Below are 15,780 nucleotides of genomic sequence, written 5' to 3'. Positions count from 1 at the left end.
ACAAAAAGCTTCCTTGTAATGCAGGTTATTTTTGGCAATTTAACGTTTTTTATTGTTTTTCTTTTTATGTTTTTTTCATATGGTCGGCAAGTGAAGGAGAAACCGACTGGACAGCTAGGTGATGATTCTAATGAGATTGGAACTTGTAACAATGCAAATTAGAAAATTGTGATTTCTTAACATTGCATTAACCATTTATCATTATAATAGATTGGAACTTGTAACAATGCAAATTAGAAATTGTAATTTCTTAACAGTTGTGGTATCATTGCATTAATAGTTCGGTGCACAAAGTATTCCGTGTTAGTAGGGTTACAGCCTACGCTAATACAAGTATTAGTGGTTGTTTCCACGACTCGAACTCGTGATCTATAAGTCACACAGAGATAACTTTACCGCTGCTCCAAGCCTCCCTTTCCATATTTACTATTTGTTGTAATTTTCGTAAAAATATTTATATACAAAATTTAGCCACCGCGTCAAACATATAACTCAGGTAAATTCGATATAAGTACTCTGCATCCGCCTCTCCTTTATGCATACAACCATCATTCTCAAACTAGTAAGTTTCGACTAAATAAATCTTCTATAAAAATGATATTATCTTTTAATTTAAGGATAAATATTTTTTATATACCTTGATATGCATCCTTAGACGAACACAAGTCTCTAATAATTAATAATAAGAGCTCATGATAAACAAACTACTTAAAACATTACCTACATTTAACGCCAACAACTAAATTATAATCCCAACTAATTATATCATTAAATGGATTGTTTGATATGTATTCTATTCTTAGTTAAGGTTGAATTCAATTTACAGAAAGAAAAAAAATTAGACAATCTTCATATTTGTAATTTAAGTTTATCTTTTCCTATTTTATCATCTTATGATGCATAGCGCTAAATCAGCCGATGTATGCACCAAATTGATAAATGTGATGCATGTGTCTCTTTTTCATAAATTTTATCACTTAACATGGCTAAGTAATATGCTTCTTACCTCAAATTATCACTAATTATATACTAATGTTTAATCTTATACTGATATATAGAATTTAAGGAAAGAGAAAGAGAACACTAGGAAGGAACGTAACAGCAATTCTTTTATAGATGTTTTAGTAGATGAAAGAAAAAAATGGAAAGCATCTAGAAAACAAGAAAGGAGGGGTTTGATGCTTTTTTGAAAAAAAAAAAAAAATTCGGGAAAAAAATGAGCATCAACTGATACTAAAAGCTAATGCCCTGTGAAATAATTACTTTCATGCGTCTTTTAGCGTTACAAAGTTTCCCCGAACGCGTGGTCCAATATTCCTAATTCTGCTGACATATTAAACACTAGTGAAAAGGTCCGTGCAAATTGAAATATTTTCTCTTATAATTATAAAAATCGAATATAAAAAAAGTTGGCTATGTGAAGAGGAGAGACATTGATGTCTCAGTACGGAGGTGTGAGAGGTTGGGTATGGACGGTTTCGGGATATAGGATGGCTGCACAAGTATTGAGGACATGTGATTAGACGGGACAAGCGCGATTCCCGAACTGAGGGATATGACCTTAGATAGGAGGTTACGGAGGATGCGATTAGGGTAGAAGAAATTTAGTAGGTAGTGCATTTAACCACCAAGTAATCGTAGTTTTGCCCTATAGTTTCTTGTCATTTGTTTTATGTTACTATCAATTTCTCGTTGTACATTGATTATTTTAGTTATCTGCGGTAGCTACTGCTCCTTTTTCTCAAACTGTTTTATCATAATTTTTTGCTTTCGTTATTTCGTTTCCATACTGTTTTGAATTGCTTGTCCTTATCTAACTTTTTTTTTTAATAACTACGTTTTCTCTTGGTGAGGATTTTTTGAAATTTCTACCTTCCGAGGTAGGGGTAAGGTCTACGTACACTTTACCCTTGTTGTTGTTGATTATAAAAAAAAAGTTAGGTAAGTAAATAGAGGTATACGCATTATGTCTACATCTAGTTTAAAATATTTGTTTCTATCAAGGAAAGGAAATTTTACAATATAAATTCACAAAAATTAAAACTAACATGCTAATATAAATATAAAAGCAATAGATTTATTGAAAATAAAGAAAATACGGAGAAAAAGGAAAACAAAGGATACCAAAACGCACAAAATGAATCAATAACTTGCCATTAACAGTGAAAAGGAAAAAAAGAATAACATAATATAATTGCATAGGTAAATAATTGTTAATTTTCCTGTTTTTTCTTTTTTAATTTTGATAATAAGTATAAGATTTTGAAAGGTTGTTTTGTTGCAGTTGCTAATTATCAAGATCTTAAGCCTTTTCTGCAAATTCTAGAACCATATTTATCTATGTGAAAAAAATGACAATTAATGAGGACTTGAATCAGATTTTCTTTATGTGTCCTTTCCCTCACAAAAGGGATATGAATAGTCCTTATAGCTGCCGGTTATAGGTTGAATTTAAAGATATTATCACCTTGTAATTTCATCATTAGAATTGTTGCAACGCTTACACTCCTTCTTTTGAAAGGAAGAAATATTTAAACATATATTTAGTAGAAAAAATAAGAAGAAAAGGCAAAATGATTAAAAAAACATAAATTACTTTCTTGAGCTAATAGAGGTGCAACATCACATTTCTAATCTCTAAATTTATATATTGACTAGTATACTTGTCCACGCTTCGCGCGGTCCGAAAAGAATTCCCTTATAAATACAAAACCATAAATTTAATGGAAGAAAAATGAATACAAAAAAAAAAAAAAAAAAAAGATTGACGTAGATAAGTAAAATAAAGATATAGACTTTATTAATCCTCACATTTAATTTATTCAAATATTTGTTTCTTCCAAGGAATGAAAATTTTATAATATAAATGCACAAAAATTAAAAGCATGTATTCCAATAAACATAATAATCTTAAATTTACTGAAAAATAAGAAGGAAATATGAAGAAAAAAGGGGATAAGAGGATACTAACACATATTTGCTAGTCACTGAGGATATCGACTTGATACAAAAACGAAGAAAATCAAAATTTCAAAAAAATTACTACCAAAAGTACAAAGTAAAGAAATTTAAGAAATATAATAAAAATCACACGCCGATTGAAAAAAACAAAGGCACGCTATGAAAATAGTTTTTTTCTCACTAATGACTAAGGTAAAAAGTTTAAAGCCTGCCAATTTTTGAAGATTCTCATGTTGATTATAAACATAGAAAGACATTTGAGTAGAAGAGACGACTCATTGGTCTTTGAGCATCATGGTAAATTTCGTCTTCGCCATTCTTTGTTCTTTAGTCACAAGAAACTCCAATTTTTGTAGATGGATTGGAATTTCGTTTGCAATATCATAATGAATAATGGAGAAGAATAGTGGTCAATTCGTTTCCTCAATAACAATACCAACCGCCAAAAGTAAGGGAAAATCAGAAATAAAAATACTTATAGTTTTACCGAAGAAAAATTTGATATAGTACAAGACTACAAAACGTACCATTGGTAGTGGCAAAAAATCTCCTGCGAAAGCCTCTTCTTTCCTTGTCACTTCCTGTGCAAAACGAAGAAAATTGAGAATTAATAATTTATAAGATAAAATGGTTAAATTACAAAACACATTCTTTGCACCAATTATACACCAAAAACATTAATCTTTTACTCTCAAAAAAACCTTCGACGTAAACCAACTATTAAATTAGTAATAGCATAAAGGAACCCCAAAAAAGGAATAGATAGAGAGTACATTGTAAAAAACCTCCGGCCTTTCCGTTGTCTACGATCTTAACAAAATACTTTTATGTTTGTAAGAGAGAGTTACTCATTGATAAATTTAATTCTAGACAAAAGCCTACAACATGACGTCAAACCATTGAATTATCTAAAAGTAGAAAGGATCTTTGTGTATTTATCTTGTCAAAAAAAGCAAAGAAAAATAGACTTTTAGCCATCTCTTTTTCACTTCACAACCTTTGACACTAAGATAATGCAAACCAAAGTAAGCAGAATGATGTTGTTGTAAGAATAAGGCGCTTCAATGCCTTCTTAAGGTTTTCAAGAACTTCCTTAGATCTCACCTTCTACTCATGCCTTAAGCCCCCTAGATCAATTGCTCCATCAAGTCATTTGATTTAATCAGATAAATTTTGAGAACTATTCATGATAAATAATAACTTTGTACCGTTACAATTTTAGGAAAGAGGATGAAGAGGACTGAAGTTTTGTGATCTTTCATTTTCTAAATGTCTTTTGCATAAGGAAATACATTTGCAGCTTAATGTTTGCAACCGAAAAGGCACGCTTGCAGCGTAATGCCCATTATTTCAATTCAATCCTTGCAACTCTAATGGCCACATGTCAATTAAATGGCTGTAACCGTATGTTTAATTTCATTAGTTCAATTGTTACAACGGTTGTATTATTTATGTTGGAAAAGAGGAAATTAAATAGATATGTTAAATAGAATAAAAGTCAAAAAAATAAGACAAAAGATAAATAGGAATGGTAGCGGCCAAGAAAATGTCACTTTGCGCTTTTACACTTGCAAACTTTTATATCATATATAGATTAGTAAAACCGTCGTCGCAACACGAATTGATAGGAAAGAATGTGTTAATTCATTATTCACTGCAAAAGCTACAAATGTCTCAGTTTAGCTACCCATTATACATCAACCTCAGGGCATTCACATACTTTTTCACAAAATCTTGCTCATAAAAATATAAGAAGATCAAATTAATTATTGTAAAAAAATTCCAGTAGTCAACTCATTGTGCCAGCGACTATTATTTATTTTAGTACTTATTTGTCTCTACCGCTGTAGAAAAGAAGGTACAATTTTATAGTAATACTTACTTATATTTAGTTTTGTAGATTGTTGGATTATTTAATTTTAGTATAGTCATAATAAGCACCATTTTAACATAATTAATAGATAATAAAATTATAACCTTTAATTAGTGATCCCTTCAATTGGATAAAATTACTTACTATTTAAGAGAGTTAAAGAAGTGTCTTTTGAGCTTTTTTTAACATAGCACATAAATTGAAAAAAGTAAGAACAAATTCAAAAAAAGGAGAAAAAAATAAATAGCATTCTAGGCCTCATATCACCTTATCTATACTTATCTTTATATTATATATAGATATAGATTATCAACGTATATGATTCTTCAACTAGTGCAGCTACTTATGAATTTACGATCATTCCCAATTAGCCTGTTATTGAAGCCATACAATACGTCCCGCCTTTTGCTTTTCCTGTATTACACGATAATATGTCACGGGTGCATCAAAATATTACTACACTATATTTCAAGTTTCGTCTCTTATAATAATTATAAATTATTTTAGCATTAAGCTTAAAGTAAAAAAGGAGTTACACAATTTTATATAAATATTTTATAAAAATTGTAATCAAAGAAAGCTATCAATACTTTGTAGTGTCTCTCTCTCTCTCTTTTTTTTTTTTTAATGGGATGGGTGGGACATGGGACTAAAAGGAAATATTCCATGTCTCAAATTATCTGTCAGTTTTTTTTATTTTACACGTCATATATAGGATGGCTATTTGACTAACTTTATCCTTATTTATGTTTAAGTTGTAATCTCTCTTCTTTAAATGTTTCTTCTATTTATGTGTCATCTTCATTAATTACAGAATTTTACGGAGGATAAAATGTAAAAAATACTTAATTGTACCTTAAACTTTTAAAACGATAAATAATTTGATGACAACTATTTTTAATAACCACGAGAGATAATTCGATACGGAGGAAGTAAATATCAAAATTAGATTGGTGGGACAGGGACACTGGGGGAAATTAAATTGTGTGGTGGAGCAATTTTCAGCCACCTGTTTAAATTGAGGTGTCCATAATAATAAACGAATTTTAACAGGCAAAATTTGGAGCCTCATAAGTCAGACGTACCTGATGGCCTTGCACTTTCATGGCTTTGAACTTCAGCACTGTTCCTCTGCAACCAAAACATCTCGGTTTTCTTGTTCCTAACCAGAAACATGATTCCTTTAAGCTGTATTATTCTCAAGCTTCTTCCTTAAGAAGAGCTGCTATTTCTGAAGAAGGAGATGGAAGAGTCACTGAGGAGGAGCTTCCTACTTACTCTGGTGTGTGCTTAGACTTCCCTATTCATTATTTGTATCATTTCTTCATGTATTATATGATTATAAGATTATAGTTTAAAGCACCTCCTGTTCTTCTGCCCTGCAAAGATGCTCTCTTTGAGGAAATAAATTTTAGCTAATGTGTTTTGATTTTTAATATCACTTGGTGGTAAGTGGTAACTTTAGTTATTATAAATACGATTGACATTCTTTTCCCTTCATATCTTTTAACTGTAAAGATTTATTGCATGCCCTTCTTCCCTCTTAAGGATTATGATATGATATGATATGAGAGGATTGATTGTTGAAAAGGATTTTATCTGATGGCCTATGTGGAGAATATTATCAGTAGCAATTCAAGAGAGGTAACCCGAGATGTTAAATGTTTAGTAGTCTTTTTGAGACATTTATTTAGAAATCCAGTAAGACGAATCAATTCCTGAATGGATATCAATGTACTATTTTATGCTTTTAGTAGGAACCATTGAACCAAAAATAGCAGAGCAATTGATACTATTAGTTATCGGATAAGATTTGTTCCATGTGGAGGTGGTTGTTCACGAAAGACCTTGACTTAATTCATATGAAGTTACTAAAGTTCCTGCAATTTCCACCCCAACTTAGTGGTAGCTCCAAATGGTGCAGACTCATAATTCTTAATTTAATTTAATTTTTCCAACTCCAGCAACAAGGAAGGAATAAGTAATTTCATTTTAAAGGGAAGGACTGCATTATTTTTGGACAGAGAGAGTACCTGGTTTTGCCAGCATAAATTTCGTTGTTTGTTCCAAGTAGTCTTTTAACAATTGCGGCAATTTCCTCCTTGATAGATTGTGGATATGTCAATTCTTTTTGCAAAACTCTCATGTATTTTTCTTAGGGAAAAAGCTATCTTGCGACTTGCTGGTTATCGGTCTTTAGTGCATCCAATAGTTAAAGTCTTTAGGGCATGCTTGAGTTCTAAATTTGAGGTCTTAATTAATAAAATCTAGTAAATAACTTGATGTAAGGGTTCTAACTTTAAGGGTTCTAACTTTTTGTCACAATTTTGAAGATGAAGATGTGATCTCTCTGACAGAATGCTGAGTGTTACTGTAGTGGAGTATTAAGAAAGATTCAGCAATGTACCTCTGCCTGATATAAGATGAATTGATAGGCTAGAGTATATGGTGTCCCATGTCGTGTAATCCCATTTGATGTATGATAGCATGAGCTACATTAGTCTTGTTTGATTGTTGAACTTTTGCTGATTTTGTTTTGATTTAGGGTCATTATCTTCTGCTCGAACGCAGCTAGATCTCTTGGATCAGCTCACATCCAGCAGCTCAGGAGTTAATGGTATATCTTCTCCTCTTTTGATTCTTTGCTTTTTTCCTGATAAGTAGTATGATAATTTCATTAAACTGCTCTAAGAAAGTACATAAATATGTACAGCCAAATGACTTTGAGTTCCCTCCCATCATTATAGGGAATCTATGAAGTCAACGAAAGAATTTTCATCATCTACACAAGTCATCTTAGAACAGTAATTTGACATTAGTATACATCGAGCTTCTAAGCAAAATCATCTAGACTATGATCTCCAAATCATCCATTCATTATTCCTATTGTCCTCTTTGCTAAACAAATTTATAGCAAGATTTCACGTACGCTTGCCATCTTTGCCTCCTTCGGCTCATTAGTGAGAGCTGAACTATCCTTTAGTTATTTCTGAACATCATTCACTTGATCCTTGACCAGGTTATGAAAGTGATAATATCTCTGGTAAACCTACAATTCGCGATCAGCTCGCTAATTTGGTTGGTGATCGAGACGATGACTTCAGCATTCCTTTGGGTAAGAATCTGAAGAAGGTTAGTGCCAAGTTCTTAACTACTTCTCAGAAAAGAAACATCAGAAGACAAGCCTACCTGACTGAAGTATCTCGGAGGAACGACTCAACTTTCTTTGCTACAATTGGAGCATTTGTCATCCTTCCACCCATTGTCATTTTAGGAATTGCAATAGCCACAGGTTATGTGCAGTTATTTCCATGACTTGTATAAATATTTTATATAAAGATTCACTGTTTCTGTTACTAATATAGTGAAACTTTATAAGATTGTAAAAGTTCGTGTAACTCTCGAGATGAATGGTCACTTGGAGTTCTAAACTAACTGGTGTTCTTAGCAAAAGGTGATGCACTGGGGTCACTTTTCTCTTGCTCGAGGATTTATTTCCATTCTAGGTGTGACTAGGGCTGGCGAAATGGTCTAAAGTATAAGTAACTATCCAATCGAACCCATTAAAGATGGGTTGGATAACTGACCAAAATGGATCAAATATGGATATTGTCCATACTATCCACTAAAAAATGGATAATATGGATATCCATATTATCAATACCCATTTGTCTGCATGTTATTTTTCATGAGTTCTTGGTTTCTGGGAATCTAAACTTATTTTGGCTTTTAGCTTGTATTCTCACCTGACGATGGAAAATATGGATCCGTCTGTTAACCCATTTTTTATCCGTGTAATATTTGTTTAACCTGTTTTCGATCCACCCATATCCGATCCAATCCGACCCGCCTGTTTCCCACTCCTAGGTGTGACCAAAAGAACTAGAGCTGGTTAGAACATGCTGCATATGTTGCAATGGTGTTGGATATGCTTAACTCATGACTGAGCCTGTCGCGATAGTGAAGCCAGGTTTGTTTAGTGTATCTTCATATCAAGTGCAGATAAAACCAGTTAGCTTTCCACATATATCAGTGTATCACCAATGCAAAGGTGTTATCCTTTTTGCTAGTTATAAATGTTAAACCACAAACGTTAAAATGTTAATACATACTATAGTATTATTGTCTGTATATGATGGTCTACATTGATAGTTCTACACAAATCTCTAATATTTGTTTGTGAAATTGTAACAAACTAAGACCTTATTAAAAAATTATAACAAAATTGTAAAGAATTTAAAAGTTAGTAAAAGAAAAAAATGAAGAAAATTTATGTTAGTAAAAGGCAAAATTATTTGTTTGTCTGAAGTCTTAACATGGCTCTGATGAGGGTGAGAGTTCCTTTTTCTGAGTTGGAGATGATTCTTGATCCGTTGGTCGTACTGATTCATTGCCTAAAATCCATTCTGATTGCTTTATATAGTGCCATTTTTCTTGGAGCAGATAGATCAACACGATAACCCCGACCTCAGCACTGAAAAGCCAGTTCCAAATACTTGTGCTTTTCATTGTTTTTTTGTTATAGGCCTGTAAACCTATATATACGTTGACGATTCCCAGTAAAGTAACTGTGACTCCAATAAGCCAGTGAAAGGCATACCATTTACCCCGATTTTTGCTTCCCCTGTATAGGAAGAACGAAAGCTTCTATTCAATTGATTGAACAACAGAAAACTTCCATGGTGTTAAATTATGGTATCCTTACTTGTCAGGCCGAAAAATCCCAGCTACTAATGGCAGCCATATGGCAACATATAGAGCTAAGCCAACTCTTTGGTGAGTATTGTCAAAAAAGTTCTCAAAGTTTATTACTGACATGATTGTTGCTACTGCTACAAGGAGAACAGATACTATCTGTCAAATACCCAAAAAAAATTATGTGAGTTTTATGAACCACATAATGATGTAACTATTGGTACCTGGACTTTGTAAAGCAACAAATTCAGATATCAAAAGTATCTCATGATAAATTAAACGGTTATACCTAACATCATAATTAACTTTAATTGGGCTCTTTTTTAAATAAAGATAGAGTTAGTTGTAGTACTCAAATAAGGGACTTTACAATTCCTGCCTTTCCTTTCTCACTAAGCATTCATCACTGCTATCAACTTGAACATAAATGAGCTTAAGTTACAACTACCTAATAACAAATTGTGGGCTAGTTTAATTATTAGCAAATGTGTAATCATAGCTCTTACCCTCTTTTGGTAGCATTACAGTTGAAAGGTGTTGTATTTTAATCTAGTAAACTAGGGGTGTCAAATGGGCGGGTTGGTACTGAAATGCACGTCAATCAAAATTTGAAGTAATAAATGTATTTGAAATTATAACGTTCAAAAGCTATTTCAAAAATAAATGGGTTTAAATTTGAATTATTAAAAATGAGTTGTGTCATGACCCGCCCAACTTGACCCAGTTTTTTTGAAGGGTTTATATTCTAGAAAAACATTTTTCGCGAAAAATATTTTCGCCGATTTTTCGTGAAAAATATTTTTGAGGAAAACATTTTCCGTGGTAAATATTTTCGAGAAAAACATTTTTCGTGAAAAATATTTCCCTTCATATTAAACATAATTTCGTGAAAAATATTTCCCTTCATATTAAACATACCACAAACTTATAAGATACATGATACAAGAAAAGTGTATATATAAAAAAAAATAAAGTAAATCTCAAGCAATAAACCCAAATTTAAGTAAATCTTAAAAATGGGCTAGAATTAGGCTAGTATTGGGCTAAGTTGGAGATCACTTTAAAAAATATATATATTAGGTTAAAATCAAATCAACATAAATTATCTTTGTTTAACCTATAAAATTATGGGCGGGTTAGGTTACAAGATGATCACCTTTAGCCAAATTTGACACCTCTATAATAAACAAGGTTCAAATTTGTAATAATGACTTTCAGTAACTGTTGAGATACTGATTTTCATGCCAAAGAAGTGTACCCTTCATTGACTAAAAAAAGTTTATGACTCTCCACAAGTAAATAATTACTCGTATATGATGTTTGCACTAAACCAAGTAATTTAACCTTAAATCATAACTCTTGCTCTCTTTCAGATCATTAGAGGTGAAAGGTGGGGTACTTATCTAATAAACAAGGTTCAAATTGGTAATAATAACCTTCAACAATTGTTGAGATACTGATTTTCATGTCAAAGAAAAGAAGACCCCTTCATTGACTAGACCAAGTTTATGACCCTCTCACAGGTAAATAATTACTCATATTTGATGTTTGCACCAAATCAAGTAATTTAACCTAGATAATTATAAATTAAAGTGAGAATTCATATCACTTATCCATGATTTAGTGACAAATATATCTATGAAAGACACATGTCTTCTATTAATTAGTTTGACGCAAAACACCCGAGTGCGAGTCAGTGTTTTTGCTTCCCACATTCACAGTGAAACAAAAGTTAAAAATGATTTTATTTACCTGTAAAGCTGCATGAGTATACACAATCATCTTTAGCCTTCTTCCGTTTTCCTCTTTATTCGACATTCTTATTACAAGAATCGCCATAGGCATCAAGAAACCCATGGAAGCCCAGAGGAGAAATCCATGTAGAATAATTTGAAATGACAGCTTTGGACTTAACTGAAATTTTGAGACAGATAATCAGTAGCTGCCCTACAGATATATGAGTAAACTACAGAACTATAGCTAGAAATTGAATAGGAGATGCAAATGTGATTTACCTCAAGGACTTTGTGGTCGTTGCATTTGTGAACGATCTTTTTCGTGTGCTTTTGAGTTGCACTGACTAATGGTAGAAGAGCGAAAATGAAAATTGCCACGTGAACAATCAGCTTCTGCGTGGTTTGTACCATCTTGCTACTCATGATGTAAGTACTCCTATGTTGCTAATGCTACAAAATTGTGTTGATGAAGAGACGAAGGAACTGAGCTGAAAGAGAAACAGCACAGCAAAACTTCTTGTCCTTAACTTGTTAAGCTCTGAAAGTACATTGTTTTCTCTTCATCTGCAATAGCCAACTGAACTTTATCATAAATTAAACAGCACACTTTTTCTAAAATGTTCAAGACATCGTAGAAAAACAAATATTTCCTTTTCTAAGCATTTTTATCCTCAATTCTGAAAAGAGCCAAAGTGAAATGCTAGCTTTAGACAAATTTACAATGTTTGGCATAATGTTCAGATTATTGTACTTAATATATTTATAGTGCATATTTTTATAGTGGAGAATAGGCTGGGATTTCAACCCGGTAGGGACCCTATGACAGGCTTTTTCTTTTTAATGGGGGAGAATGTGGTATTCCAGAGCACAACGTAGTCAGAGTGGGAGAAATTTTTTCAAAAATAATATCAAGTATATTTGACAATATGTATGTACATTTTAGTCTCTACTTACCCACTATTGAGCAAGCGCATGGTCACTAGTATTGAGAAGTATTTCTTGTCTATGTTATGGGTGGTTGCTTTTAGAAATGAACAGAATTTCAACTCATTAAACCATCAGACAGTTAACAGTTTGCGTTAAGTTGGCAAATCACATCTATTCTGTTCTGAAACAAACTGATGAACTTGCTAATTCAGCAATACACGGAATAAGTAATTAGCTTATACCAATTATAGACACTTTTTGCTGGACCGAGTCTTTGAGAATTTAAAGAACAATATAAGTATATAGTACTAAAAGACAGGTGGACCATGACATGCAACTTTATGCAGTAGATTTTGCAAATGTGATTGATGAATAGCTTTTTCTTTAATGGACCCTCCATTATCATATACTTGAAATTAATTTCTGCATCTCATCATGACAATTTTGGCCTACTTACGTGCTTCATATCTCTTGTATGTATCATTGGACCGCAGGCAAGAACCTATATCTGCTAAATCCTTTTGAGGAAACTCACTGGTCTGTAGAAAATAAGAATCCTTTCTAACTAACAATGTACTGTAGTTTATAGTAAGCAAATGTTTAAGCCTGCAATCTTGGAAATTTTGTAGAGAAGTCCAGTGTTGTCAAAGGCGAAAGCTTTAACAAGCGCTCCAGGTATATTAAGGACTTTAAGTGCAAGGCACAATGAAATTGTGGACTTTACTAAAAGAAGGCGCAATAAAGAAAAAATGTAAGAATATATATGTAATGCAAGAAAAATGTAACAAATTAATTAATTCATAATATTTTCTGTAACGATACATATATCTCTTTGGACGATTGTATTTATTGTTTAGTGCCATATTTATTCAAGATTAAACTCATGGGCAATGAGGCACATGCCTTGGTGCCTTGCTTACATTGAAGGGTAGCTTAAGCGAGGCAAAACGCTCTCCTTGAGTTTTTCTAAGCTTCGAGATGTAAACGCACCTTAAATGATCCTTTAACAACACAATAGAAAAGATACTCTAGTAAATTATTACCACTGGAACAGGGAGTGGTCAGCAAGGGTAGAATATGAAGTGACTAGGAGGTCCCTATACAGCAGGAGTTGGCACATGGGAGGAAATGATGCCAATTTACCCAAAGTTGTTAACATGTCTCACATGTAATCCAAGCACAATCGTCCACATTAGTATGATGACTTTAGAAACAAATTGCATCAAAAGCTTAGGTAGTTTCTCACCTAAATAAGATTCGATAGTTAAAAAGTATCTAAAGCTGCGGCTTCGTCGTCACTGAAGTTAGAATGGACTATAGAACGTGAAGTTACTCGATACTTGTGTTGTTGGAAGGTGACAAGTATTCAATAGATTAGTAGAGTGGTGTGCAAGTTGTTCCAAACACCACCATCAGAATTTTTTTTTTTAAAAAATCAAGTAATTCAAAAAGCAAAATTACTTTAAATATGGTGAATTTACAATTAGGTAAACCTTGGAAAGGAAGAAAGCAGTGCTGATTGAAAGGACAAAAGGTAGACTCACGGATTAAAGTTTCTTTAACAAAAGTTCCATAAGTAAAAATAATATTTGCTTTAACCACCATGTCTTTTCCTTTCCAATAGTCATCACTCTTTAAAAAAACACATTGTCATTAAAGCTAAAATTTATTGACTATGTTCATGCGATCAATATGTCAAATCAAGAAATATCAACTTCGATGAAATGAGGAGGAAAGAGAAGTTCATTATACTTGACCTTAACCAAAAGACATGCAACTCAGAAAGCTTCAACCAGAGTTAGATTTAAATGATTCACGATTAAATTTGATGGGTTCAATCTTTGTGTTAAGCCACACATTTTCTATTATGGCTTCAGACCTTTAACATTTTGAAATTTTAATGATTTTTCATTTGTATATTTATGCTTTGTATAAGAAATGTTAAATTTGATTGAACTAGTCATTGACTATATGTTACATCCACCTAATCAACCACCTTGTAGCCCCGTTGATTTCCAGTTAAACTTAAATTAAAAATATTCAGATAAAAAACAGTGACAAAACCTATGGATGCCTAATTCAATTTTTTTGGACTTAATTTTTCATATCTTTATGCAATTAATTAGATGTTAGAAAATTAAGGCTAAAATAGCTACTTCGAGTAACAGATGGCCGAAATGCGAATTACCTTGAATCATTGGGGACATGATGGCAAAATTGATGCAAAAATATATATCACGTCCAATTCGTCCAAAATTTAACGACTTGGGCAATATGTATTTTGTTGATGGGTTGATTTGGGCGATGCCCAAAACAACCCGTTAAAAATGTTCAGATTAAATTGACTTGTGTAAATGCAGCAAACTCTAGTTGTATGCCGGTAAATGCCATTTTCATACTATCAATGTTTTTTATAGTATGAGAATTACAGTTGGTCTCTTGCTTAGTTTTCGGTTAAATTTGTTATTGTATTTTAAAGGTTTCCTAATTACTAATGTTTGGTCTTGCAAAAATTTAGGATCCATCAACCATCAGTCTTTGTTCAGACTTACTGTCATTTTTTCAGAGAAAATTTTGATTATTGACTGACATTTTGCTATATCTTTTAATAAATATTTTCGGAGAAAAATTCTTGGTTCACCATTTTTTTTTTTTTTTTAACAACAAAGAAAACCAGAGGAAAGAATAACATGTGAAAGATTGACCATCAATTATCTGCATAGTTTTAGTAGGCGTTTAGACATAGATTTAGTTGACATTTGGAAAAAAGAGTTTTTAAAATTGAAGTGGTAAAATAGTACTACTAGTATATGAAAGTTGAAGTTGTATTTGGACATGATTTCATTTTCACTTAAAAAAAAAAAAAAATTAAAGTTTTATGAGTTAATTTTTTCCCCCCACTTTGCACCACTTCTTCAAACCTAAAAAATTATCATTCAAAACTAACAAAAGAATTAGTTCAAACGTATAAACAAGCAATGTTTTGGAAAAAGGGAAAAAATAGGGCCCGTTTGGACAAACAATTAACATTTCTTTCTTCAAAATACCACTATTCGGTTATATGTTATTATCAATTTTCACTTAACGTGAAATTGAGTTTTCAAATTTAAAAAACTCGATTTTCAAATAAATAATTTTTTTTTGCCTCACAAAACTTCAACATTTTCTCAAGTGAAATATATGTCCAAACGCAACTTCAATTTCCCAATACCTTTTATCAATTCAACTTCACAAACTACATTTCTTTCAAATATAACTAAAATTCATGTCTAAAGGTCTAATATTTAATTCCACAGAAGGCTCTTCCATTATCTCTCTTCCTCTCTCAAAACCATTCATTGGAAACTTCCACCCAAAAGAATTTAAAATACAGAAAGGACCAATAAGATATCTAAAAAACGACAAAAACAAAGAATACACGGGGGCAGTTGACACGCACACACAAAAGAACTTCTTTTTGCGCGGATTGTCCTTCATTTGGGGTGGGTGGTCTTTAATTTTTGTCCTTCAAATTAGCTATTTTTAAATTTTGCCCTTCGTCTAATATTTCGAGATTGTGAATTTGAACTTCAGCTCAATAAAAAAAAA

The 15,780-nt window shown here is 32.1% G+C and overlaps 2 protein-coding genes across 4 annotated transcripts; one reads left to right on the top strand and one right to left on the bottom strand.

Annotated features, from left to right (window-relative positions):
• Positions 1-5,879: 5,879 nt before the first annotated feature.
• Positions 5,880-8,269, top strand: LOC132036865 (uncharacterized). Its single transcript, XM_059427263.1, has 3 exons — positions 5,880-6,116; positions 7,380-7,451; positions 7,854-8,269. Exons 1-3 carry the CDS (start codon positions 5,939-5,941, stop codon positions 8,147-8,149), a joined length of 546 nt encoding a protein of 181 aa, XP_059283246.1. The 5' UTR covers positions 5,880-5,938; the 3' UTR covers positions 8,150-8,269.
• A 674-nt stretch (positions 8,270-8,943) lies between these two features.
• On the bottom strand, positions 8,944-14,591 carry LOC132036864 (cytochrome b561 domain-containing protein At2g30890-like). 3 transcript variants are annotated; one of them, XM_059427262.1, is made up of 5 exons: positions 14,381-14,591; positions 11,545-11,842; positions 11,282-11,443; positions 9,540-9,688; positions 8,944-9,458 (listed from the first exon to the last, which is right to left on the bottom strand). In XM_059427262.1, the coding sequence occupies exons 2-5, from the start codon at positions 11,686-11,688 to the stop codon at positions 9,146-9,148; spliced, it is 768 nt and encodes a 255-aa protein (XP_059283245.1). In that variant the 5' UTR covers positions 11,689-11,842; positions 14,381-14,591; the 3' UTR covers positions 8,944-9,145. The 3 variants fall into 3 exon arrangements, with proteins under 3 accessions (XP_059283245.1, XP_059283243.1, XP_059283242.1); XM_059427260.1 differs by having other exon boundaries at positions 11,545-11,829; XM_059427259.1 differs by lacking the exon at positions 14,381-14,591 and having other exon boundaries at positions 11,545-11,998.
• Between the last annotated feature and the right edge of the window lie 1,189 nt (positions 14,592-15,780).

Source organism: Lycium ferocissimum, chromosome 11, assembly GCF_029784015.1.
Source record: "Lycium ferocissimum isolate CSIRO_LF1 chromosome 11, AGI_CSIRO_Lferr_CH_V1, whole genome shotgun sequence".
NCBI lineage: Eukaryota > Viridiplantae > Streptophyta > Magnoliopsida > Solanales > Solanaceae > Lycium > Lycium ferocissimum.
The sequence above is the reverse complement of the archived record's forward strand: the minus strand, read 5'-3'. Positions and strand labels throughout refer to the sequence as shown.

Bases quoted from the DNA above. Each gene is read 5' to 3' on its own strand.
- LOC132036864 (XM_059427262.1), bottom strand. From the start codon at position 11,688: ATGAGTAGCAAGATGGTACAAACCACGCAGAAGCTGATTGTTCACGTG. The intron at 11,444-11,544 runs GTAAATCACATT...TCAAAATTTCAG, and splicing joins ACGACCACAAAGTCCTTGAG to TTAAGTCCAAAGCTGTCATT. The intron at 9,689-11,281 runs GTAAATAAAATC...GGTATTTGACAG, and splicing joins ATACTCATGCAGCTTTACAG to ATAGTATCTGTTCTCCTTGT.
- LOC132036865 (XM_059427263.1), top strand. From the start codon at position 5,939: ATGGCTTTGAACTTCAGCACTGTTCCTCTGCAACCAAAACATCTCGGT. The intron at 6,117-7,379 runs GTGTGTGCTTAG...GTTTTGATTTAG, and splicing joins GGAGCTTCCTACTTACTCTG to GGTCATTATCTTCTGCTCGA. The intron at 7,452-7,853 runs GTATATCTTCTC...ATCCTTGACCAG, and splicing joins CAGCAGCTCAGGAGTTAATG to GTTATGAAAGTGATAATATC.